This window comes from Lutjanus erythropterus, chromosome 15 (genome assembly GCF_056507025.1).
Source record: "Lutjanus erythropterus isolate fLutEry1 chromosome 15, fLutEry1.hap2, whole genome shotgun sequence".
Taxonomy (NCBI): domain Eukaryota; kingdom Metazoa; phylum Chordata; class Actinopteri; order Lutjaniformes; family Lutjanidae; genus Lutjanus; species Lutjanus erythropterus.
In genome coordinates this window covers 19194966-19219989 of record NC_139331.1, presented here as the reverse complement: position 1 = coordinate 19219989, position 25024 = coordinate 19194966, and the positions used below count along the sequence as shown (strand labels likewise).

Below are 25024 nucleotides of genomic sequence, written 5' to 3'. Positions count from 1 at the left end.
TGGATGCGAGAGCGAGGAGGGAAGCTGCAACTACTTCGTGTTAATCTGCAGTTACAGTTTATGTTATCGGTTATTATGAAGATTTCGGACAAATGTAGCTACAAATGCACGTTTTGACAACAAGAAGTCCACTGTAAGTACACTTATATTTCCGCTTATCCCGCATGTTTCCTCGCGTCGTGCAGTATACTTTTGATGAGCCATGCAGCTTTCACACTGCGGTTCCTGTGCGGGCCACCTGCACTGTCCTGAATACAAGGTTGCACGTTTTAGGCTAAAACTTAAATCCACTGTGAACCTTCAGTTTTGCCGATCCAGTGCGGTTCTACAGCCGAGTCCTCGTGCAACGGTACAGACAGATAACTGCCTCCCTGAGCATCAGTTTGTGAGGCCACCAGGTGACACTTTGACAGTTGGATCAATAATCGATTCCAGGAGCTCGTTCAGTTTTTGTGTGAAATACGACAGCTATATAAGTCTTATGAAGTTTTTGCAATCAGTCTCTCCAACAGCTGTTTTCTTGTTAGAAACAACTAAAATCATCACCAACTTACAGGCAGGCCAGTGTCAGGGTAGACCTATTTTAATTAACACATTTTGAACGTTAAAACATAGGATTGTCACGATACCATATTTCAAAACTTGGATACACTGGTAAAGAATATAATAAATTATAATAAAAACAATGTAATAATAATATAAATATATATTAAAAAAGATGCTTAATGCCTTGATACCACAGCAAAAAGAAAAAAAAGGTTATAGGCACACAAAATATATATTGTTAATTCTTTTTGTTTGTTTGTTTTGTTTTTATTATTAGCCTGCACAGTGCTGACACAATAAAAAATCAGGCAGGAGAATAGAAACTCAATCTATTTAAGTATAGCTTCTTTCAACAACAAGGCAATTCAATAAGGCATATAAAGGCATTAAGACAAGATATTAACAAAATATGATAATATTTTTTTGTGTGTGTGTGTGTGTGTGTGTGTGTGTGTGTGTGTATCAATAGTATTTTAAAAGACTAAAATAAAATGGAAGGTTTAACAAATGGAATAGACAGAAGAATTAAAAAATACAGTGCAGTTGAAGTGCAGTGTAAAATGAGCATGACTCTAATCTGATAAAAGGCAGTGTATAGTGCATAGTAACAGAACACTAAACACACACCTGTGTAAAGCCCAACCAACTGGATTTTTGGGGCTGATACCAATATCACCAATAGACTGTCTGAATCTAAAAATCTAAAATAACATCAAGTTATATACAAATATAAATATATATATATATATATATATATATATATATATATATATATATATATTTATGGCATTGCATATTTTCAGTGCTGCTGCTTGCGAATACATCTCTCCAATAATGTTTGCAGCCATGTTGCAGAATGTTTTGCCACTCAGTCTAACTGAGGGGGTGTGTCCCATTTGGAAAATGACATCAGTGTGTACCCTCTATGGTTTATTCTTCTCTTTTAAAGCCTAATTGTTGTGTGTGTTCTTTTGTTCCAGGTGTAAATTATGTGACTTAGTGGCATTCCTTCTGTGTTGGCCTCTTACTAAGTCAGTCAGCAGAAAGAGGAGCTTTGCAGTCACCGGCTGGTGCATGAAAAAGTCCTTCCAATGTCTTTGGTAGAGGATATCCTCGATGTGCTGCGCATCGTTCTGGAGTACTTTGGAGTGCCTCCAGACATGGTGAGTGCACATACACACAAAATACACTCAATCAGTTAACTTTTAGGGAGCCTTAAAAACTACTTGTGCCCCCCCTTAATATCCCTGGGTCCTAGTTTGAGAATCACTAACATTATTATATTGTATTTGTAAGGATGGTAAGTTTCAACAGGGTTGTTTTTGTGTGCATGTGTGTGTCTTCTTGCCTGTAGCTGGTTCCAGTGTGGGACAGTCAGCTGTGCGGTCAGTATCGCAGCATTGTACGGATGATTGGGACCAACCTGCCACTGGCACCCATACCACGTGTCCACTTTCAGGTACCTGTAGTACTTGTGTTTTCTAACAAACCAAAGATTATCTGGTCCAGTTTATTATAATAGCAATGAAACATAGAGTAAAAATAATAAAACTATCTGATATATCATGAAATTAGATATTTTTCTTTATCTGGTCAAATTTGACTCAGCCAATCCACTGTAGTTGTGTGTGTGTGTGTGTGTGTGTGTGTGTGTGTGTGTGTGTGTATTAATAAATACATGAATATAACACTAACAAAATATGCAACAAACAGAAGGAATACTGTACTAAACTAAGCTCAAGTTCTCATTTGTAAAACTTTATTTGTTTTAACATGAAACACGTCACACCTTCCTTATTTCTCCTTTCCGTTCTTACACTCCTTCCTCTGCAGACGTTAATGTTTTTGGAGAAAATTCAAGAGATTTTATGTCATAATTATTCAGGACTTGTGTGATTTTTTTTTTTTATATTCTGTCATGTAGTCACCATCACCATGTGTAACCCCTCCTTGTCTGTGTTTTGTCCTTAGGTCCCTCTGCTGTCCTCTAAGTCTCACGGATATGTCGACATTGCTGTTGACACACCTGCCATCCCCTCATTCGCTGACGTCCTGTGGGTGTTTGAGGACGAGGGAGACAGCTTTGCTAAGACCAGGTAAGAACACATGTCCCAGTGCAAACTTAAGTATAACTAGAGGACAAAACCATATCGGCTGTTTATGAGAGTGAAAGAACATGTACGAGTCCCCTGTAGTGTTGGAACAAAGAGAGGCAGAAGCACCTGGCACAATACAGACTTGAGGTAACCAACAGAAACTGTGAGTTTCACTTTGGATAGTTTTTGTTGGACTCTGATGTCAAAAGCAGCACAGCGTGTGTGATGAAGTGAGTGAAACAGTCTCTGCCCAGAGGAACAACAAGACAACAGACAACTGAGTGGATATTTCCACCAGTAAATATTTGTGTTTACTGTAGACGGCTAGTAAGGTACTAACGTATACTTGTTCTGTCGTTACTGTTAATAAAAGTAGTTAGTGTAGCTGCAAATGCAATGTCAGCTGTTGTTCAGTTGTCTGTTGCATTAGTCTATAAAACTTCTCAAGCAAACACAAAGGCTTGCTTTCTCTAAGACAGTATAATGATCAGTTCATGCTGCTACTCTCTTCCTGGTTGGTATAAAAACACAATGTTAAATGGTAACGTACCTGTAGGTACCCTATAGGTTTTGTTACAGTGCTCAAAGAAAGTGTAGAGCCTCCATGATCAGTTCTGGCTGACAAAGAAAACAGCAAGAGAGCTATTTGGAAATACTTTGCATTTGAGGCAAACGAACAAGGAAAAGCAAAAGATACAAGCGCGCCCGTGATGCGAGCGATGCCACAGGGCAGTATTAATGAAAGGTGCTGACACAACAGATTTAGTGAAGCACCTGAAGGATGGACGCGCCGAACTCTAAAGAATTTTGAGAGGTTAGTGACAGCTCCTATTTCAGCATCACTGAAGCATTAAAGAAGATGGTCCAGATGTTGATGAGTGTGTTGTCACGTTGTTAGCTTTCTCAAAGCTAAGCTAATCCACCTGAGAGCTGTCAGGCTTCTCACACAGCAGAGTTTCAGTTGATAGGAAAATACTGTGACCATGTTCAGAAGTAAATTAGATGCTGTTGTGCTTAATACACATTATTTTAACTACTTAATTTCTGACATTATTTATATAATTAAGCTTTAAGAGAGAGAGAAAAATAAAATGTAGTAGTCTCTTAATTTATCCTTTATTTTTGGTGTCAGTTTTTCCCTGTAGTATTGAATATCTATATCATGTTTCAAGGTCTTGTATTGAAGTTAGAAATTCTAGTATTGTGAAAACACTAATAGGTGCATTTCTGGATTTTTTTTTAGAAAGTTTAAGATAAATACAAAACTGATGCTTGGTCTCCATAGGAACCATTTGCCTCCACAGAAGCGAAATACTGTAAATCGGGATGTGGTGAGATACCCAGGACCGGCCCTGAATCAAGTCCAGAGAGGAGGCAGATCCGTGAGGCAGACAACTGATCCAGACGCCCTCAAGAAGATCTCGGCGCTGGAGAGCGAGCTGCTCAAACTACGAGCTCAGATTGCCATGATTGTGACCACCTCTCCGGGCTCAGGTTCACACACTTTGCACCGTGACTGTCTCAACCTCTTTTTCAGCACGTTAAACTGATTTCTATAAGTCAAACAAATGTTCTAACCTTTTTGTACTCTTTCAATGTTTTGTTAGGTCTGACAGAGTCCCAGAATGCACCAGGCATGCCTTTCATGTCTCCTCCCGCTCCACCAGCTCTGACCTCCACGCCTCGCAGTGCTGCTCCTCCGCCTCCACCTCCCCCTCCACCTCCTCCCTGTCCTAGCTCCTCGACTGAGACGTCTGTATTTGAGCTGATCCGCCAGCGCAGGAAGGACGAGAAGGACCCCGATAAGGGGCAGCTGCAGCCCCAGGACTCAGGCCTCAGCAGGGCTTCAGAAGTTAAAGGGATTCCATCCATGCTAGATATTCTCAAGGACTTAAATCAAGTTAAACTGCGCTCAGTGGAAAGGTAGGTAGTAGGATTATTTGAATATGGATGTGCCAGAATTTTTGATTGAGTTGATTCATTAAAACATGATGTTTTGTGCCCTAATTTATTTCTCTGCTTTTATTTTTTCATCCCTCTTTGTTAACCTAACCTATACACCAACTGTCTGTTTACCTTTTTTTCCTTTGTAGATCACCAGGAGGCACACCAGTCAGGAGGAGGCGCAGTAAGGGAGGTACAGCGTTGCTTTCTGACCCTGCTGCTCTAATTGCTGAAGCACTAAAAAGAAAGTTCGCCCAGCATCGCCATAACAATTCCTCTGACAAAGAGAATTCACTGGAACTGTCACCATTCGGCAGTCCGGAAACACCCAAGGTTTGTTTTTCCCAGAGACACATACTCACACAATTTATTAATCTTCACTGGTTGTCTTTTATAGCGGGAAAAGAAGTAAGAGCAGGATCACTAGTGCAGCAAGAGAAAATGCGTGAAATGACCCATTATATCTGAGGAATTCATAATATTCTTTATCAGTACCTTTACACATTAATTACCACCATATGATATTTATTGCTATATTAAAAAAATGAAAGAAAGAGGGAAAAAATTAGTAATCATTGATCTTCATGAGTTTTCAAACAAGCATACGGCAGGTAAAAGATGTACAAGCAGGTCAGATAAATGTCTTTGTGGCAGAGTGTGTTTTTAGTTGTGTTCTTGTATCCTATTTAAAAAATGTTATGCTTCTGTTCCAGGTTCCTCTCCATGTCAGGCGTAGTCAGGGGCGCCTCCACCTCTAAACCCGCTGAACAGCGACCTATGACGCCAAAATTTCAAAAGACACACATCCCTTTTACAGTCCTTACTACAGCTCCCACAGACGTGCCTCGCAAAAGGATTTCTACTGCAGCTACTGACTTAACATTTCATTTTATTTTTGTTTGTCTGTCGTTCTTGTAAGAGTGTCTGTCTCACAATGGACAAAGTGTTTGTTTCTGTGAAGTATTTCTTTGTTGGCTGGCTTGAATGTATAGTTTTGCTCCAGCGATCGCTGTGATCAAGGGTTTTGGTACAGTTGTTTTGTTTTTCTACAGTGGAGTCGAATGTTTCCAGTGTTATTCATGCAATAGTACTCTTTTTAAATGACATGATGTTTATAACCAGGTTGGCACTGTAGCTTGTAGCTACCTGCTATAATGTCTGCAAAGTCACTTTGTGAGGCCTTAATAATTACCTCATACAAGTGAAATGAATAACGGTGGGTACTGAGATTCTATTCTATGCAACTGCTGTTTCAAGTTGTTTTATTTTATTAAAATGTTGATGTGCACTGATCATTTTTTTGTTGTTGTTCTTTTCATGTTTACTAATATTTTTAAATATGTCTAAATCCAGTTTTAGTTGAAATTTGTAATTTTTACAGCAGTGAGATGTCATTAAATTCAAACTGCAGCAAAGATTGCACGTCAGGGTTATTGAACAGTTCTTCATCAGTTTAGTATTGCACTGTCATAAAGTTGAGTTCAATTTTGAAAAAGAATAAGTAAAATCGAAGCAACAGAAGTTGAGATATCCTCAATTTTAGTCCTGAGTATGGATCAAGCTCCAAAAACACTGGTTCCTTCAATTCCCATAATACAACTGGACACAATCTTTCATTAGACCATTTCTTTGCAGTGTTTAGAGGGCTCTCTCCAGAGCTACAGATCATACCATTTTCACAGGTTGTAGTCCTCATGGTGAGTTAATATTAATTCTAATCTAAACTTAAAGACTCATAATCTGAGTACTAAATATTGTTTGGCTCATCCATCTTCACCACAATTGAAAGTTCTCATATAAAGAATTATATAATTATAAGTGTTTTATTGTTGCTGGTTATATACCAGCATCTGCTTATAGGTGCCACATGAAGAGTTATACTGGACACATACATGAATTAACACATACCTGCTTAGATTTACATTATAGTTTTATATAAACCATGAATTCCATGTTTATATGCTGCTTATGACTGCTGCATAAGGGGACTTAAAGTAAAGTGTTGTCAGTAATTGATGGATAAAACTCTCCAATGCATCTATATTCTTATAAGCAAAGAATATTCAGACACCTCACTTCTCACAGCTTTAATTTCCCATTTTTTTAAAGAAATTATTAAAGCCTCTAGAAAGTCATGTTGCAAGTACACATTGCTTCAATTTAACAAGTCAAAAGGGCTGATTTTATACAAGTTTTGCTTATGTTTTACATGAAATGATTATCTGTCTTGTCCTCACATCTCCTGAAACAGATGGTTCAATGATGGTCCTCTTCCTCCTAATAATAAATTAAAACATAGATTAATAGATTAAAAGACAGTCAGTAGTAATCAACAGCCAAAAGTTACGCAGTCTTGCACAACATAACAAAATGACACAAAGACTAAACCGTCTATTATAAACTGAGTTGTAAAATGTCAAGTTAAAGTCGAGTCATCTGAGACTACAACACTACAAGTTTACAAGTTTACTACACTATGGATTCTAAAAACAGCATTAAAATATCCAGCAGTTACCTGACAGGGCAGCTGGTATTAGTGACAAAAGTCCTGTGGGTACAGGCAGAGAGTCAAGTTGTCAGTATCATGACAAAATATCAAGAGGTACTTTGTGATCATCACGTGACACCGTCGATATTAGCATCATCATATGAATGTTAAATCTTCTCCTCAGCCTCCATTGCTCCTTGAATTGACTTCTCACTCCTCTTAAAGGGATAGTTCAGGATTTTTGAACTGGGGTTGTATCTACTACTTATCCATAGTCAGTGTCCATGCCAAGAACTATAACTATAACAATAACTAAATGTTATTTTAAAATTTGTTCAAACTCAACTGGACGAATCCCCATCACAACCATATTGACAACGACAGTGGTGAACAATATCGTTAGGATCACTTTCACATCAGTTTGAGGAATGACAGAAACACTGACAGCCAATCAAAATCCATCCAAATTTAAATTTAGTACATTGGTGCCTTGGAATAAAAAAAAAAAAGTTGTCTTCAAAAGATGACAAGACTTGTAAACAGTATGTTGGATTCTACTAACTGTTTTTCTGCACCTCGTACAGCATCAAGTCATCTCTACCCATTTTCCATCATTCATCAGTGTGTGTACTCACATCATTATTATTAGTTATTGTTTTTGTTTTAGTTTGTGTAGTGGATGGCCTTTTGGCGGCAATGGGCTGCTATAATGCCAAAAATGTGGCAGAAATGTGTGCAGATCTCCAAAATTGTGAATTGTTCTCTTAAGTCATAATTACCTATTTGATTGATCATGTAGCATTTCATATTGGGGCAGAGAGAGCTCAATGATGATGTTCATCACCATTAGAAAGCAGCCTGAGACAGAACTGTATTAACTTACCAGAATGAGGGCAGTCTTGTTCCTGCTCGTTCACCTCCATTGGTTCCATCTCCTCGTCAGTGGCGGAGTTTGATGGTGCCACAGTTCTGTGAGGAGAACATAGTCTCAGGTTAGGTAAGTCATTCATAAACTAATGAGCAATTGTGGAAGAAATATTCAGATCCTTTATTGGCAAAATCAAATAAAAATAAATAAATAAATAGAAATGAGGTTCTACCTGGAACCATTTGCTTCTGAAGAGCACTTTTTTAAAGAAAGCATTCCACTAAGAACCTTTTTCATCCAAAGATCACTTTTTGGAAGGAACAGTTTTTCAAAGGTTGCTGAAATCTTTGACTTGACATCTAATGTCAGAAAATTGTAGTGGAGTAAAATGGAAAAAAAAAATAGCCCCTGAGATGTAGTGGAGTAGAAGTAAAAAGCAGCATAAATTCAAAATATAAATGCACTTAGTTAAATTTTACCTCTGCCAATGAGCCTTAAGTAGTTTTCAAAGTCATGCCAACATTTTCCTAAACACTGAATAATGTAACGGGCTGACGTGCATCTTCTTAACAATGTACTTGACAAAAAATTACCCAATGCCACAACTGAAGATGAGCGAAGGCTTCATGAGAGCGTTTCTCATTTCTCTACTGTTTCTGATTTAGATCGGTCTTTAAGTTTAGTTTAGTACATCAGTGTGTTTACATTTGAACAGTTGCTGGAAACAAGCAGCTCAATGTAACAGTATTTATTAGAGCTCACAGTAACTAGATTTTCCAAAACCTTGAGTGTACATCACTTGTTTCACAGTTGATCTGTTGACTGGGTTAACAGTCAGATGTACAGCCATATTGGTCGCATCCTTTTCACTCTGTGACTTGTTACACAGTGGTATACAGTACACAAAATCAAAATGAAAGTCAGATCAAAGGGACAGCTCAACTTCAAACCAGAAACACATACTTTTTCTCTGAACTGTAGAGCTATTTGTCCATCTAGATTGTTGTGGTGTGAGTTGCTGAGTTTTGGAGATATTCTCTCAAATGTAATGGAACTAGACGGCATTCGACTTGTGGTGCTCAGAGCCAAAAAATACATTTGAAAAACTCAACAACAATCACGTAGGAACTATTTTCTTTCCACTTAACCACACCCACCAATTGTATCACAGCACTAGCTTGCTCAGAGGAGCTAATGTTACACACTCTGCTCTGTGCGGTGATACAGCTGGCTGGTGTAGGTCAGTAGAAACTGCTCACAACAATGTCTACGGACATCGCTGAGTTTTTCGAATGTGCCTTTTAGTTGTCTGAGTACCACCAGCCGAGTGCCACCTAGTTCAATGATTTGCGAGAAAAGGCAGACATCTATATACCCGATAACTTGAAACCTCTGCAATTCACACCAAAATGATCTAGATGGATGAATAGCACTACAGGTAAAAGAAGGAATGTGTATTTTTGGTATAATGTCCCTTTAAGCTGTGTGCATGTCGCAGTAGGTTTATGGATCAGACCAGCTGTCTTTATTCACACAGATACTCAATTGCTTCACTCCTGGTTTCACAGTTTCCCCTACCAAAGGAAGCCATGATGCAGGATGTTTCGACACTCAAGACAGTAGTGCATACCATCTATTGAATTATACTCAATCAAATGCTGTGTTGAAAAAGCTACTTCGAAAGCAAAGCTACTAATTATTTCACCCTGGAAGAAGCTGAACAATAACAAAGCTACCCAACAAAGAAATCTAGTTGTTTTAATTAAAGTAAAGGGGTATTGCACCAGGTATTTCGCCCAATAACTTCTACAATATCATCCAACAATGTCTCTGAACATTTGTAAATAAATAGCAATAATCAGTTCTTATGACAAATTGACACCTAAATTATAGTATATAAGCAGTGGTAAAATAAAGGTAAAAAAATCATTAATTTCCTCTTAATGGCCAAAAAATATAGTTTCAACGGTTAACTATGCAAAAAAGTAATTTGACATGTAATTCAACACCGATGACACCAAATGTAATTCTTAATCCTTAATTCAAAGAATTGAAATATTGGAATATTCAGAAGATAATAGGTCATTTACTGAGTTAAACAGACAGACCAAATCATTTTTACTTTGCCAGGAATGTGCTTGTAGTCCCTGCAGATTCCCACTCCATTGCATTGTCCTGATCTATCCAACTGAGGGATTTGAATGGTCTAATAGAACTGCAACAGAGACAAGTAAAATACGACATTATCAGGTGACAAGACAGATACTGATTAAAAATATTATAAAAGCAAAATATTCATGCATTGCATGTGCAAAGTGTAGTGCACCCAACAATAAGACTCTATTAACCTGTGAGGGTCTTCATCAGAAGCAGTCCTCTCATTTGCAACCTGCAAGGAGCAAAAACACATAATGAAAACTACATAAAAAAAACAATATATTACAGTAGAAGACCATACTTAATTTGCTTTTTTAACAAGCCAGTAGAAACTTACCTGGAGTGAAATGGTAACATAATTGCTACAGTTGATCACACCAGTATTAACAACACACCTGACAGAAATCTGTAATATCATAAAAAAAATACATTGTGAAGGTACTACATACCATATATGTACCATATAACAATACTCAAGTTTTCTAATTTAACCAGAAAGACTGTAAAATAATCTAAAACTAAACAAGCTAACTTTGCTAATGGCAGGGGCACATCGAGCGTATTCGTCTTAGTCACTAATTCGCATATAAACACAAACAGGAAGTGACCTGGCTGCTGACAAAATTAAATCATAAACTGTAATTCTTTTACTTTTATACTCAACACTTGTACATTTTGCTTGATTTCTTGTAAAAGTCTGCAAAGATGTTCCATTTCAAAGGGCAGTGCCATGTTGGATTTTGTAGGTCACGTATCCACATGGCCTGCATGCTTTGTTGCTATTGGGTTTCTCTCGGCGCATGCGCCACTGATGTCACAGTTTGTCTTGTATGTAGTATGTATACGAAGGATATGTTGTACAGATCTAGTACGTACTTTGAGTATGTACATCTTAGTCTACAGCAGATGCTGTGTATGTGGAAGTACTTTTTTAACGCAGCACTTACCCAAAATCCTTTTTTTTTATGTCTTTTTTTCTTTAAAGTTTCTGTTTTTATTAAACAAAGGATTTTTTTTTTCCAAAACCAATTTACAATCATATTTATCTTTAGGGGTTTTGAAAGGCAAGGGACAAAATGCATTACACAGCAGAGACAGGTTAAAACCAGTTACATATTACAGACAACATAAAATAATTCAGTCACTAATTTGTGACACTTGCTGAAATGGCAGAATTAAAGTACATATCTCAGTTCACAAAAGCAACTCCGTCAGTGGTAAAAGAATAAGTATTGAAATCAAGTACTTACTTTAAGTGAGTGTCTAAATACCTCAGTGTAAAAGTACTCCCAAATTAGGCATATAAAAATAGCTTTGGCTCCTTTTTTAATTCCACTAAAAATCATTTTTCCCCTCAGCTTTTCCTTGGATCATGTTGGTCCACACTGGTCCACCATCTCCGAGAGAAAAAAAAAAACAGATACCATTGTTGTTCCATTCTTGTACATTGAATAAGACATGATTATGCTCTGATTCATAGCAGACGAGGAGCCCCTGCAAAATGAAAAGAGTTTTCTCACATATCCCAATAAGAAACTCTTTATTTCCCGCTATTTCCCCTTTATCACGTTGTCCTTCCACTCCACCATAAATGATGACGTGCAAGTTTCTGTAATGCTGGTTATTCACATGATCATTTCACTAACTGTATCTATTCCTTGTAAATATAGAGTTATGTTTTTTTGCCTATTGGAAAAACAGGGCAGGAATTTCTGTGCTTCTGTGTGTCACACGTTTCAGGCCTCTTTACTTTTGATCTTGAGTTATAATTTGTTTCCTTGTGTTTCCTAGCCTGTCACTGTCATTCCTTGTGCCTCAGAATCATCCTTCATCAATTTGCCTGCTTGTCCACAAACCCTTGTGTGACTTCATGCTGCCAAACCATCCACCCACGTTCTCCTGCCCTCTGCCCTCACCAGTCATCTTACCTCTCCACTGCAACATACAATAAACTCTAACACTCTTAACAAGGAGCACCTAAAAGTATTTTTCCCCCCCTGGACTTGACAGCCACAGGTTTTTCTTATGATACTCTTGTTAATCCTATTCTCCTTTTTGGTTTGCTGACAAGCCTGTAAAAGAAAGGTTTTGTTATTCTTTACGTACTGTGGTTAGAATATGTGTGCATTCAGCATGAAAGCTAGTGGTTAAGTATTTTTTACAGACCATATGTGACCTTATCGTAAGTAAAACTGTGTGGGAACTATAGTCAGTGGCGAGAGACAAATTATTTTCTGATCCTGTTTGCATTATCATACGTGTTTGTCAGTTCGAAAGATAATTTTTCAAGTCAAGACAGTCGCAGTTTGTCGTAAAACTGTTCACATAGACTGTGAAGATATGTAATTAGGAAGTCTACACACTGAAGCTACGATGCCTGGGTGTTTTCGTACTGGGATGTAGTCACACAACGGAGGGTCTTACTCATTATTTCTCTTCACGGCTGATAAAACAACCAGGAGTTTCTGGATAAAACACTTAAGGTAAGATAACGTTACAAGGGGCATTAAGATTGGTGTTGAAGACGTACATTGTGAGAGGTGAGAGATGTAGGTCACTGAGTAGTTTCACACAAAACTAAACTATGACAAACCTACCGCAAACTGTGACTTTCTAGACTTGTAAAATTCTGTTTTAAATTGACAGCTAATGAAGCTAAATCATGAGCTGTGATTTGTAAATGTAGGTTGGCTAAAACTGAACCCAACTATATCCAGTTCCAGATAAAATTAAAAGACAGCTTCTTCAGAACATTCAGAGAACAGACCTTTAACGTTACTCGACACTTTCACCACAGATCAGTTCTTACAGTGAAGGAAATGTGAGTGAGTAAAAAGAAAACAAAAATAAGGGCATCTTTAAGCTACAATAGACAGTATTATTTAATTATAATGATGAAGAAAAACGATGTATTTAATGTGCTCTTCTTATGAAAAGTAAAGTGTTGCCTGATACTGATAGTTGAATTGTTTTTTTTAACCTCCTTTAAAATAATTAAATGTTTTACCTCTTAAAAACTCAGGAATTCACCTTGCAGGTACATGTAATTTCATTTTAAAGGATCAAAAAGGCTGGTTTTATACAAGACATGCTAATGTACAGAATTTAATGCATTTGCATTTGCATGCTCTGTAAAAAACAAAACAACAACAACAACAACAACAAAAACAATGAAAACATGGTATTTAAAATGAAATGTTTATTTATTTTTTTAAAATTCAGCATGATCTCTCTCATCCGAGCATCGATGAAGATCTTCTTTCTCCTAATAATAAACAGATTAAAACACAGTCATTAGTAACTAACAACCAAAAGCTGTTATTATTATTGAGCTATAATGACTGAAACTACAAATTAATACCCCTATGGTTTTTTTAAGGACTGAAATACCTCGGCAGAATGAGGGTTTTCTCACTCCTGCGGGTCCACGTCCATCGGGATCTCCTCGTCAGCAGCTGAATTCGATGGTGCAACGTTTCTGCATGGAGAACATGGTATCAACCTTCAGTAAGTCATTCACAAACTAATGAGCAGTGGTGGAAGAAGTATTCAGATCCTTTTTAGTAAAATTGTGTGAAAATACTCAGTACAAGTATGAAGTCTAACATTCAAAACCTTACTTGAGGAAAATATTCAGCTAAATGTTCTTGAGGTATCAAAAGTAAAAGTACTCATTCTACAATTAAATGTTACCTGACAGCCTTTTGTTATCATATATGATGATTCTGGATAAATATTACTGCTGCAGTCATGTGAATGTTGCATTATACTGCTGTCGATCTTTAAGGATGAATTTTAATACTGTTGAGTAGTTTAATCTACAACAACATGCATCATATTCTGTAAGATCATCATATATTTGTAGCAGCGCTGAACCACGCGTTCATAAAAAGCAAACTTTTCATTAGCTCACGCAACAGCAGACAACAGTTTTCAGCTTTGTGCATTTTCCAGTTAATCCAAGTTAAGTTTTAAATAGCTCATTTAGCTTAAAAAGTAGAAGTCTCTCAAAAGAAATGTAATTCTTCTTTCAAGATCACAAAGTTTTCACTTATAGTTGAGTAATATTTGACCAGGAGTATCTATACTTTGACTCAAGTACTGAGGTTGAGTACTTTGTCCACCACTGCTTGCCAGTAGGTGGCAGAGTTGTGGCATATCATTACCACATGGAATAGGATCACATGGTCTGTATTTCATTCATTCATTCATTCATTCATTCAACCTTTATTTATTTCTTGGGAATACATTGAGGGGTGGCCCTCATTTTCAATGATGTCGAGATTACATTAGGCAACAAAGCAGAAATATAAAAGAAACAAAACAAGAAAAGACAGAGAAATAATAAAATAAATAGCCAATAAGAAATTTACAATTGATTAATACAATTCCTAGTTAAAACATGTGCATGTAAGAACATTAAAACTTCTAAGCATGTTTTTAAAATCTCCCAAAGTTATCAGGGATTCTAACTTTAAAGTGCATTTAAGCAGTTATTCCATGTGTCAGGAGCACAGAATCTAAAAGCAGTCTTTCCTAGTTCAGAGGTAACATGAGGAACATGGAGTGTTATCCAGTCCTGAGAGCGGGTCTGATAAGCTCCTGTCCTTAGGTGTAATAGTGATGCAAGGTAGGTTGGTAATTATTTAAGGAGCGCTTTGTAAATAAATAAATACCAATGTTGGTCTTGTCTCACAGAGAGAGACTGCCAGCAAACTTTGTTATACAGAGTATAGTGATGGGTACTGTAGGTATCACAATAATGAGGTTGGACATTACCTGCTTTTACACACTGCTGCTTAGAGATGTTGCAGAGATGGTACTGTGATTAGTTCTGAAACCGGACTGGTGTGGGCTCAATACAGAATATGCAGTTAAAAAAGACTTCAATTGATTATTTACTAACAATTCAAGAATTTTAGACAGACAGGATAATTTAGATATAGGTCTTTTGTTATTAAGATCATTAATATCTCCTCCTTTATGCAATGGAATAACATGCGCGTCCTTCCATACTTTGGGAATTGTACCTGATAGAATGGTTAAATTAAAAATGTGTGTACTGCAAGAAACAGGTGCTGTGTTACTGATTAAATAAATCTTGAATAAATTAAATTAGATTTAAATTATCAAACATGCATCGATAGACAGACTTGCATATTCAGCAAAATGGTTATTTAAGGATATGCACATTACTTGAGAGAATCTCCATGCTCATTTTACCTGGCCTGCGGTGGATCACACTCCATGGGAGTTTCCTCACATCTGGAGGATTGGAAAGGTCTCACAGAACTACAACAGTTGCACAGAGAAATAAGTAAATCAGATAGAAAAGTGGTGTCAACAGGTGACCAGACAAACATTAATTCAAGATGAAAAGTAAGAAACCTTAAAGTAAGAAACATGTGAAGTCCATGTTCAGCACCAACAGGAGCTGCCTATAACCAAACAAGTAGAAAAAAAAAACATATAATTCACATGAATATGTATCCACTGAATAAAAACAAAGCTCACTTAAAGGTATACTTCAATCAAAGTGGTGCAAATCTTACTTGATAAGAAATGGTGTACATCATATCATCATAGACGACAACACCTGGAAGCCCAACGGGATTGTCGACACACTCGATAGATAACTGCATCAAAATATACGGACATTGATCAGATAATGATATGAAAATAAAATGTATCCTATAAAGCCCATATTACAATACTAAACTCTACTTCTTAAACAGCAGATTGCATAATTTCCTCAGTGCTATAGCAATGCTATAGCAATGCTACAGCAATGCTATAGCACATAGCTAATGTGTCGAACAAACGAAACAACGTGGCTCCAAATACGAACATATTTTGAATGTACTGCAGTACTTCCTCATACTAACCCTAACCAAATACCTGTACAACTATGTTCATTTTAGCCTTTTTAAACTTACATGAATTTCTGCCTCCAACGATACCATGTTGTCCTTTCTCAAATTCAAGGTGTTTCAATGTCAGTAGGGTGACGTATCTTACACGTCATTACGTATCTTGCGCTAACTTACACGTCATTACGTATCTTATGTATCTTACGTATCTTACGTATCTTACACATTATACGTATCTTACGCAGTGCTGCCCAAAGTTTGGGAAGGTTTTTAAGTTTCAATTTTATAAGTTTGAAATTACCTTAAAACATTTCTGTTTTGTTTTTTTAATTAATCACAACTAACAAAACAAAGCCATTAGATCAAAATTACCTGTTATTCTTAATTTTTCTGTCAAATTAACACGAGAACATACGTATCATCACTGAAACAGTTAGTCTCATGTTGATAACAGTTGCAATTAGAGTGGGCCTCAGAAGATTTTCATATTTCAAAATGGGCTGTGGCATTATTTAAAAAATATAAAAAATAAAATAAAAAATAAAAATGAAAAAATGTAAAAGTTATCCTTCCTGTCAGAACTATTTGGTGTTGTATATGTACAGTATTCTCTTATTTAACAGTTTGTTCACAAGAGGTCTACCAGGAGTTAGACCTTTATTTATACACATAAATCATTATACATGTTTAATAATAATATCACAAAGCGGCTGTGTTTTTCACAGCAGAGACAGGATGAAACTGATTACATATTACCAACAACATAAAACAAGACATAATTATAATGCCTGTGAATATTCTCATCCATCCAGGTCATAGTTATCTTAGGGCATTAAATCGATCGCAACTGGACTGGACTTGCCAGTCCAGTTGCGATCGATTTAATGCCCTAAGATAACATAATAATAATAATTATTATTAAGTATTCGGGCGGCACGGTGGTGTAGTGATTGCCTCACAGCAAGAAGGTTCTGAGTTTGATCCCCCGGCTTGCTGGGGCAGGGCCTTTCTGTGCGGAGTTTGCGTGTTCTCCCCGTGTCTGCGTGGGTTCTCTCCTGGTTCTCCGGCTTTCTCCCACAGTCCAAAGACATGCATACTAGGTTAATTGGTGACTCTAAATTGCCCATAGGTGTGAATGTGAATGTGAGTGTGAGTGGTTGTCTGTCTCTGTGTGTCAGCCCTGCGATGAACTGGCGACTTTTCCAGGGTGTACCCTGCCTCTTCCCCAATGTCAGCTGGGATAGACTCCAGCAGCCTGCGACCCTTACGGAATAAGCGGTTACAGGAAATGAATGAATGAATGAATTATTAAGTATTCAGATCATGTACTTACTTAAAGTAAATGTAGACATTTGTCCATGGAGAAATGCTCTCAAATTAGATACACAGAATTATGAATCCTATGTTGTATCTTGGCTTAGGCTCCTTGTGTAATTCCTTTAAAAAAAAAAAAAAAGATTTCCTTGTATTTCAGTTGAGTGTTGGCCCCATGTATTGGGGCTTAGTCCTCAGCTGTGGGTTAAATTCCAAACTGTGACTAGGTGCTCAAAAACACTTTTCTTGGTTCATGTTGATCTATGTTGGTCCACCATCCTTGAGGAAAAAAATATGATTGTTCATCCGTATGTCCTGATTCATGGCAGAAGTTTTAAGAAGGCAGCAGGCTCCTCGTCGCTAAATAACAAGCCTTGTTAAGTCCGCCTTTAGAAATAGCAGCAGTAGCAAATGAGATATAATCAGTCTCCACCTCGTAGGAGTCCTTTCCTTCACTCGACATGATTCTGAAGTTTCTGTTTCGATTTCAATGACTTATGACTGAGGGCTAAGGGTGCAGCTGGGCCTCCTTTGTGAGCACTTTATCCTGTTTTATCTACCACTGAGGCATCCAAGAGGGGATTTCTGCTGTGTTTTTCAAATATGGAGGTAGTTGCCATCCTTTCCCTCCCTGGTGAGTCCACCAGTGATGCTGTAACACCCCTACTTGCAGTGGGTCTGCAGACTCCCAATTTGACAACCAGGATTATAAAGGCAAAAGACAACACAACATTAAAATGGGTTAAAAAAACACAATTTTATTATTTACACCTGTATAAAAATCAGAGTGATAATCTAATGTTGGGGAGGGTGAATGGTCAGTCCTTTAGTTTCAAGGGGCAGGGGGACGTCAGTCTTTTTACTCGCTGAGGGAGAGGAGGAGAGCGGGCCAAGGTCCACTTTTGGAGCATGTTGGTTGCTTTTGTAGCTGTCCTTCATTGTCACATGTAGCTAACTTGATGGCTGGCTTCAGACTGCTGCCATGAACTACGCCAGCATCACTCTTCAGACTTTCTGGAAGTGCAACAAAGGCTTTAAGGCTGCAGAATACAGGGGAGACCCCAGCCCTTCAGATTAAAAGCATACAGACGATGAGAGAGAAAGCAGTGTTTGCTGCCTGTAATATGTGATTTAAATTCTTCCACTGATGTTTTTCATGCAGTTAGTGAGAAAGAAAAGCACAGTGTCTGTGTGGTCTGAAAGGTATCTGATTTAGACATTCTAGATCTGGAAAGAAAACATCTCTTCATCACTGGTGCATGAGTCATTGTTGATTTGATCTGAAGTAGAGTTACACGAAAACAAGTGACTAGTTTAAAGAATGACAAACAAGGAGGTAAGTATTAAAGCATATTTATTGCAGAAGTTTAGCTTTACAAATCACATTTCCTTTCACCTTAACCATGTCCCAGCTATCACTAACAGGACAGGTTCCACTACACGCCTGTGTTCACTACATTTCTTAAGTCTGCTCTCAAACAAGTTAGCACATTTCAGAGTTCATACATGTAATATTTTTACTGCACACTGTTTTACAACTCACACCTTAAGATTGCCTTGTGGGATTTAACCAGAGCAAGGTTAGTGGGGAAAGCAAACAAATGAAAAGACAAAACAAAATAAAAAAACATAAATATAATTATACATTATATACCCTGGAAATCATACAAACTGGACCTTTAAGGGTCAGTCAAATCTGGTGTTATTGTTTACCCTTATACCATGATTTTTACAAACCAGAACATAAACCAGAAAACTGCAGAAAACCCGAAAGCACTCTCAGTTAAAATGTCTTTATTGTCATGCCACTTGTGTTGTTGGACCATGAAAACTCCAAAGCTTCAGTGCCTTTAAGTTTTTTTTTATTTTTGACATGATTTTCTGGTACATGTAACCAGAAAATAAATTTTGATTGTTTTGATCCACAGGAAATGTTGAGTGTAAAGAATCAGTTGTGATTGTGTATTTCTTACAATGTGGAATTTGAGTGGTTTGCCCTCAGTAAAATAACAGCTCTTGTTAGGTAACGCATGCAAAATTTATTATTGAGCTTTGACAAAAGGGTATTGACATAGAGTTTCATTGGTTTAACAGACAGACACATTTAGTCATAACAATCTTTTAGACTTTGTGATTTTGCACCTCACATGTTTTGTTTTACAGCAGCGCTTTTCTTACAGTACTGGAAATGTGTGTGAAAAGAACCCAAACAACTTAAATAATGCAGGCTATTAAACAACAAAATGTACCAAAAATATATCCTCTCTATATATAGCTTTCAGTTTTACTAAAGCAAATAAATAATGATAATTTGACTGTTCATGATCAATCATTGTGAGGCCCACACTACAGTACAGGATATAGTAATTACGCTCCTGAAGGTGTTTCAGAAGAGCAGATTCAACAGCACATTACCAGTGACACTGTCAGTTGTAACAAGTTAGATGATGTTTTTGTTTGTTTGTTTGTTTGTTTTGGTCACAGTAGCAGCTTTGGGGAAGGTCGGTCAGCTCATCGTTGGTCCAGACAAAAAAAAGTATAAAAATTCAATGGATTTGGTGACCTCTGACCTCACCTCTACTTGACATTTGTGATTTTGTTTGATTTGTCTGGATAATTACTGGTTTATGCCATATGTAACTGATGGTAGGATGAGAAAGATTTCCATGTCATATTTCATGTCAATAATCAAATTAATCAAAGTTTTGTAGTAAAGCAACATAATGTAAGATTTGGTATTTTTTGTGTTTTGCTGCTCCCAGTGTCAAAGAGCCTGTCACTTATAAACTGCTCCCCGACACATGATGTTGCTTAATGTTGCTTGCTTGCAGGTTCATCTGGAAGGTCTTCATCATCTGTCTTCAGTGTCCTCAGTAAAACTGTGCCATCCACCTCCTCCTCTTCAGTACTGCAACAAATATAAACGACTAATTTAGAGTGACATAAAAGCAGCTTTGCAGAATCTCCTAAATAAACCAGACTAAATCCGACCTTCAATCAGCAAGAGGGTGAGTAGATACCGACTGAATTTTCAATTTTGAGTAAACTATCCCTTTAAAACCACTAAATCTTATAATGACCTTATATCCACTCATAGCTTTATGCAGATACAAATAATGCAATAAAAATACAAATATCTCAGTCTATAATAATGAACTTTCAAAAAGGTGCACCACTGCACCACAGCTGCATTCAGTCTGTGACTCAGTCCACAGCTGTCTGACTGGTCCAGTGTAACTTAGTTCGCCTGTGTCTATGGAAGTGTGTACTGTGTCTTTGTTTTACATTTAAATTTGTCTTGTAAGCAAAACAAATCCATGAAAAGCAACCAAATTTTCCTTCATGCAAAAAACAAATGCACCAAGGAACGCCTGACTTTGGCATGAACTTTTAAAAGCATGAGAAGAGGTGGCGTGAGCTCGAGTGATTAAAATCAGTTGCATGAGTCTCATATTCACTGAATGAAGAGTTAGCAGCTGTGTTTTTAAGTCTTAAGAAACTACTGGAAAACTATCAATGCCATGGCACTGAAAATAACTTGCCCGCTGTTGTCTTCCACTTGCATGTCCACCTCCATGGGGACTTGGTCATCACATTGCCACAGCGCCTCATTGCTGCACAGGAAATACAAAATCTACCTTCAGTAAGCCATGCATAAACTACAAAGCCTCTTTGTTTCAGTATGGTCACAGAAATATTTCAATAAACAAAATATAATAAAAATGATTATTGGAATTTCTATAGTAGTAACTTAGTAGTAGTAACTAACTATTGTTAATGCACAAACCCTACTTAAAATATTTTTGAGAGAGAGAGAGAGAGACATAGGTGTATTTACATCTTTATTACAAAGACCACTGTCTCTGAGTGGTGTCTTTCTCTCAGGCTGTGTACAAAGCCAACACCCTTCAGTATTAAGGCATGGAGGCCTGTGTGTAGCCTCTCAGGCCACATACATTACTGTAAGTTTGCAAAACTCTTGCTGCCCCAAATGCCAGTTTCTGCTCCTGGCTAAGGTGATTGCTTCCTTGATGATAACTGAGGAAGACTCCGATGAGTGTATCACTATCAAAATTTGTGAAAAAAAGATTCCCTACGTTATTTGCAGTGAACTAGGCAACATAGATGCATACATACATACATACATACACACTGTACATTGATAACAAAACTGTATGCGTCTCTCTTCTGGCTATGAATGTTTTGGTTTATTAATGTTAGTCTAATTTGTATTAGAGTTGTCATGGCTCAGGCTGTAACTCTAAAGTTGTTTTAGACATGTTTTCCTGTGCTCTCCCTGTTTACCCTGCATCTCCTCCTCCTCTGTGTGTGTGTGGGTGTGTTGTGGGTACGGCAATCTCATCAGGCACCTGGTGGACCTCTACTCCTGCATGCAATCACCTCATCCACACTCAGCTCAAGAAGCCAGCTCTCCAGCTGTTCACCTCCAGATTGTTCAGGCAGCTTAGTGGCACACTATCGGCTGCTCAGTACTACCTTGTATCACTTCAGATTCTAGTGTTTTTCATTGTGCTACCTACCTCACCCTTGTTTGTCACAATAAATCCCCCCTTACCTTTTGCAACTGCTGCTTCTGAGTCCTAAACCACCGCCTTAACAGGATTCGTTTTATTTATTTTATGGTTTAAGACAGCACTTAGGTAGCTTAAAAGGTGGTTTAATAATCATATATATTTTTAATGCTGTTCTTGTCACAGTGCAGGGCAGTATTTTCTGTTAACTCTTGTAAGAATATGTTTTTCATACCTGCCCAATTCCTTTAATTTAACATTTTGTTAAATAATTACATTTAGTTAATTTGTTCGGAGTTACACATTTACTACATAGCACTCACACTTAGCACTTGAATAAAGGTTAAATAGATTAAATAAAATTTAAAAATCATACTGGCATAGTGCCCTGTGATAAACTGGCGACTTGTCCAGAGTGCACCCCGCCTCTTGCCCAGTGTCAGCTGGGATAGGCTCCAGCCCCCTGCGACCCGTCAAGGATAAGCGGTTATGGGCAACGAATGAATGAATGAATGAATGAATGAATGAATGAATGAATGAATGAATACTGACATAGCTGGACAGAGTTCTATAAAGCATAATCAACCACTATTCTGAAGGCACAATCACACAGTTTCTTATGTCATTAATGTCTAGTGTTCTCCTTTTGAAGAGGACAATATTTGTGAAACATAGTCTTATAAGGATATGTACATTAAATGGGAGAATCTCCATGCTCATTTTACCTGGCCTGTGGTGGATCACGCTCCATGGGAGTTTCCTCAGATCTGGAGGATTGGAAAGGTCTCACAGAACTACAACAGTTGCACAGAAACAAGTGAATCAGATAGACAAGTGGCATCAACAGGTGAGCAGACAAACAGTAATTCAAGATGGCATTAAAATAAGAAACCTGTGAGGTCTACATCCAGCACCAACAGGAGCCCCCTGTAGCCAAATAATAAGGAAACATTAATCCATTAGAAAAATGCATTATATCTATTGTATAAGAACCAATTTTAATGCACACTTAAAACTAAGTGGTATAAACCTTACTTGTTGTGAAGAAATTTTGAAACTTTTATCGTCATAGATGATGACACCAGGAACGCCAAAGACATTGTCCACACACTCTACGGAAATCTGCAATTTCATCAAAAATGCATGACAATGAAATGACTCATATTATGCCGATATTGTAATAACAAACTCTACTCCTTAAACAGTAGATTGCATAAATTGTTGATTTCCTCATCATGCTTCTAAGCAATGCTAATGCTAATGCTAATGCTCCGTTCGAACCAACAGATTTGACTGTGATTCACCATTCACCGAGGTAATTCACATCCAAGCACAAAAATGCAACTTCACTTCCACAAGTTCACTTCCACAAATACTTAAGTAAGTACAAGTATGTTTATTTCAGCCTAAAATATGAAAACTTACAGGGACCGCCATGTCACGGAAGTAAGACATTTTGTTTTGCTATGGCGCTCAGACGTATGATACATCCGGCCAGCATGGTGACGTTAGGCACGGCGACAAGTATTGTATGCAATACTCTTTTGATGTACAGTAACATTCAAATTGTCAAAATTCTATTTTAATGATTACATGAAAACTTTTGCTTGTCTTAGATTATTTTTAGTAACAGCTTTTACAGAAAGAAGAATCTGTTATTCATTTCTCTTACAAACTGAAACATTTTAAAGAAACACTCACTGTAAAAAATATATATATAAAAGCACCTCTCTTCCTCCACAAAAAAATACTAGAACTACTTGGTGTTGACTGACCTTTTACAGCACTACTCCTCCCAAATCCAAAATAAGTCTATTTGGACTTATCTTATTCATGTTTTCATACATTTTATTCACAAGCAGCCTCAGATGGAGTTAGACGTCTCAGGGGTCTAATTAACCCCAAACATATGTAACATCACTATCTAAGACAACATGCCATATATTTCTATGTCTAATGACTTTCTGCAAAACAAAACATACCTGTTTCCTTGCAAACAAAACGCTGATTTGACATCCCCTTCATTCTTGCTGGTCTGCTTTGTTCGACGATCCCAACTGAGAGAAATTACAGATAAGCAACGTCTGTGCTCAGTGGATGAATTTCTTTCCTCTGATTCACACCGTCCAAATTGTTCACACCCAAAGCAGTGACTAAATACATGTCCGTGTTGGAAATTATGGAAAATACATCTGCACTTCCTCACTGGTTTAAATACTTCTGCATTTAACCACCAGAATCCCAACAATCAGCAAATCTCTGTTTCACTTCTCATAGAAAACCCAACTTTGCATTAAATACATGCAGGGAACTACAGCTACTTGGTTATAAAAAAGATTGTCTTCATGGAAATCTGCCTTATGTTAACAGTTATTAGTAGACAGGATTTAAACATGCAATTTATGAGTTCTGCCATGAGGGGTCTCTCTTCACATTAAAACAATAAAAGTTTGATGACATGAAGTGGCGTGGGAGCTGTAATGTTCACTCTTAAATAACCAATTTAACTGATGAAAAAAACGTCCTTCCTTCCTTCCTTCTCTCTCATGTATCTTCTGTCTCCCGTGTTTTCCCAAAGTTGCAGCAGCTAGCTGGAAACACACCATACCTTGACTAAATAATGGATTTCTCTGTGATTGAAGATTGTTGGAAACATTTGGATAAACAAAACATATAGCATGTCTGACATTTTAAGACACGCAAGTGTTGAAATGTTACAGTTCATTGTTTAAGACTAGTAGAATATGAATTTCTTTGAGATGCAGAGTCAGACAAATATGATGAGCAGCTGACTGTCCCTCGTGTTTTCTGGTGACTATTACTCATTGCGCTTTTCCAGTTCAAACTGGAAGTTGGAAGACTGCTGCAACATTCGAAAAGGATTTCACATTTTTTGGGAGTGGTAGTGTTGCAATTTGACCCACACTATTGAACAAGTGTTCCTTTCCATTGCTGTGATAAAGATATGTGTATATATGTTCATTTCTGACCACTGTTACCTTTAACAAAGTCTGATTTTTAAGCAGATATTTCACTGTTTACTGTGGACTGAGTTATGTAACTAATAAACCAAGTTGCATATATTGTAGTTTGACTATTATATTTCTGAATCAGTCATTATTCAATACTCGAGTATGGAATTTGTTAAACTGTCATGTATGATGCCTGTGGTTTTATACGGGCACTTAAAGGACCAGTGTGTAGGATTT

At 37.3% G+C, this 25024-nt stretch overlaps 2 protein-coding genes and 1 long non-coding RNA gene across 4 annotated transcripts; 1 reads left to right on the top strand and 2 right to left on the bottom strand.

Annotated features, from left to right (window-relative positions):
- The first annotated feature begins 4 nt into the window (after window positions 1–4).
- On the top strand, window positions 5–5881 carry mtfr2 (mitochondrial fission regulator 2). The gene is made up of 8 exons (XM_084737497.1): window positions 5–133; window positions 1527–1709; window positions 1901–2005; window positions 2518–2642; window positions 3928–4136; window positions 4250–4565; window positions 4736–4919; window positions 5300–5881. The coding sequence occupies exons 2-8, from the start codon at window positions 1638–1640 to the stop codon at window positions 5342–5344; spliced, it is 1056 nt and encodes a 351-aa protein (XP_084593623.1). The 5' UTR covers window positions 5–133; window positions 1527–1637; the 3' UTR covers window positions 5345–5881.
- Window positions 5882–6193: 312 nt separating this feature from the next.
- On the bottom strand, window positions 6194–11645 carry LOC146314323 (uncharacterized). Its single transcript, XM_084738033.1, has 6 exons — window positions 11350–11645; window positions 10437–10505; window positions 10291–10331; window positions 10065–10157; window positions 7958–8043; window positions 6194–6863 (listed from the first exon to the last, which is right to left on the bottom strand). Exons 1-6 carry the CDS (start codon window positions 11443–11445, stop codon window positions 6820–6822), a joined length of 429 nt encoding a protein of 142 aa, XP_084594159.1. The 5' UTR covers window positions 11446–11645; the 3' UTR covers window positions 6194–6819.
- Window positions 11646–19549: 7904 nt separating this feature from the next.
- Window positions 19550–24368, bottom strand: LOC146314322 (uncharacterized). 2 transcript variants are annotated; one of them, XR_014771960.1, is made up of 5 exons: window positions 23798–24368; window positions 22851–22937; window positions 22708–22742; window positions 22541–22609; window positions 19550–20897 (listed from the first exon to the last, which is right to left on the bottom strand). It is a non-coding gene; the product is annotated as an uncharacterized LOC146314322 (long non-coding RNA). The 2 variants fall into 2 exon arrangements; XR_014771961.1 differs by having other exon boundaries at window positions 19550–20191; window positions 23798–24367.
- Window positions 24369–25024: the final 656 nt, after the last annotated feature.

Coding starts and splice junctions, on each gene's coding strand:
- mtfr2 (XM_084737497.1), top strand. CDS start 1,638: ATGTCTTTGGTAGAGGATATCCTCGATGTGCTGCGCATCGTTCTGGAG. Junction 2,643..3,927: donor GACAGCTTTGCTAAGACCAG/GTAAGAACACAT, acceptor TGGTCTCCATAG/GAACCATTTGCCTCCACAGA. Junction 4,137..4,249: donor GACCACCTCTCCGGGCTCAG/GTTCACACACTT, acceptor ATGTTTTGTTAG/GTCTGACAGAGTCCCAGAAT.
- LOC146314323 (XM_084738033.1), bottom strand. CDS start 11,445: ATGATTTTTAGTGGAATTAAAAAAGGAGCCAAAGCTATTTTTATATGC. Junction 10,506..11,349: donor TATTTAGACACTCACTTAAA/GTAAGTACTTGA, acceptor ATGATATTACAG/ATTTCTGTCAGGTGTGTTGT. Junction 10,158..10,290: donor TCTGATGAAGACCCTCACAG/GTTAATAGAGTC, acceptor TCTCTGTTGCAG/TTCTATTAGACCATTCAAAT.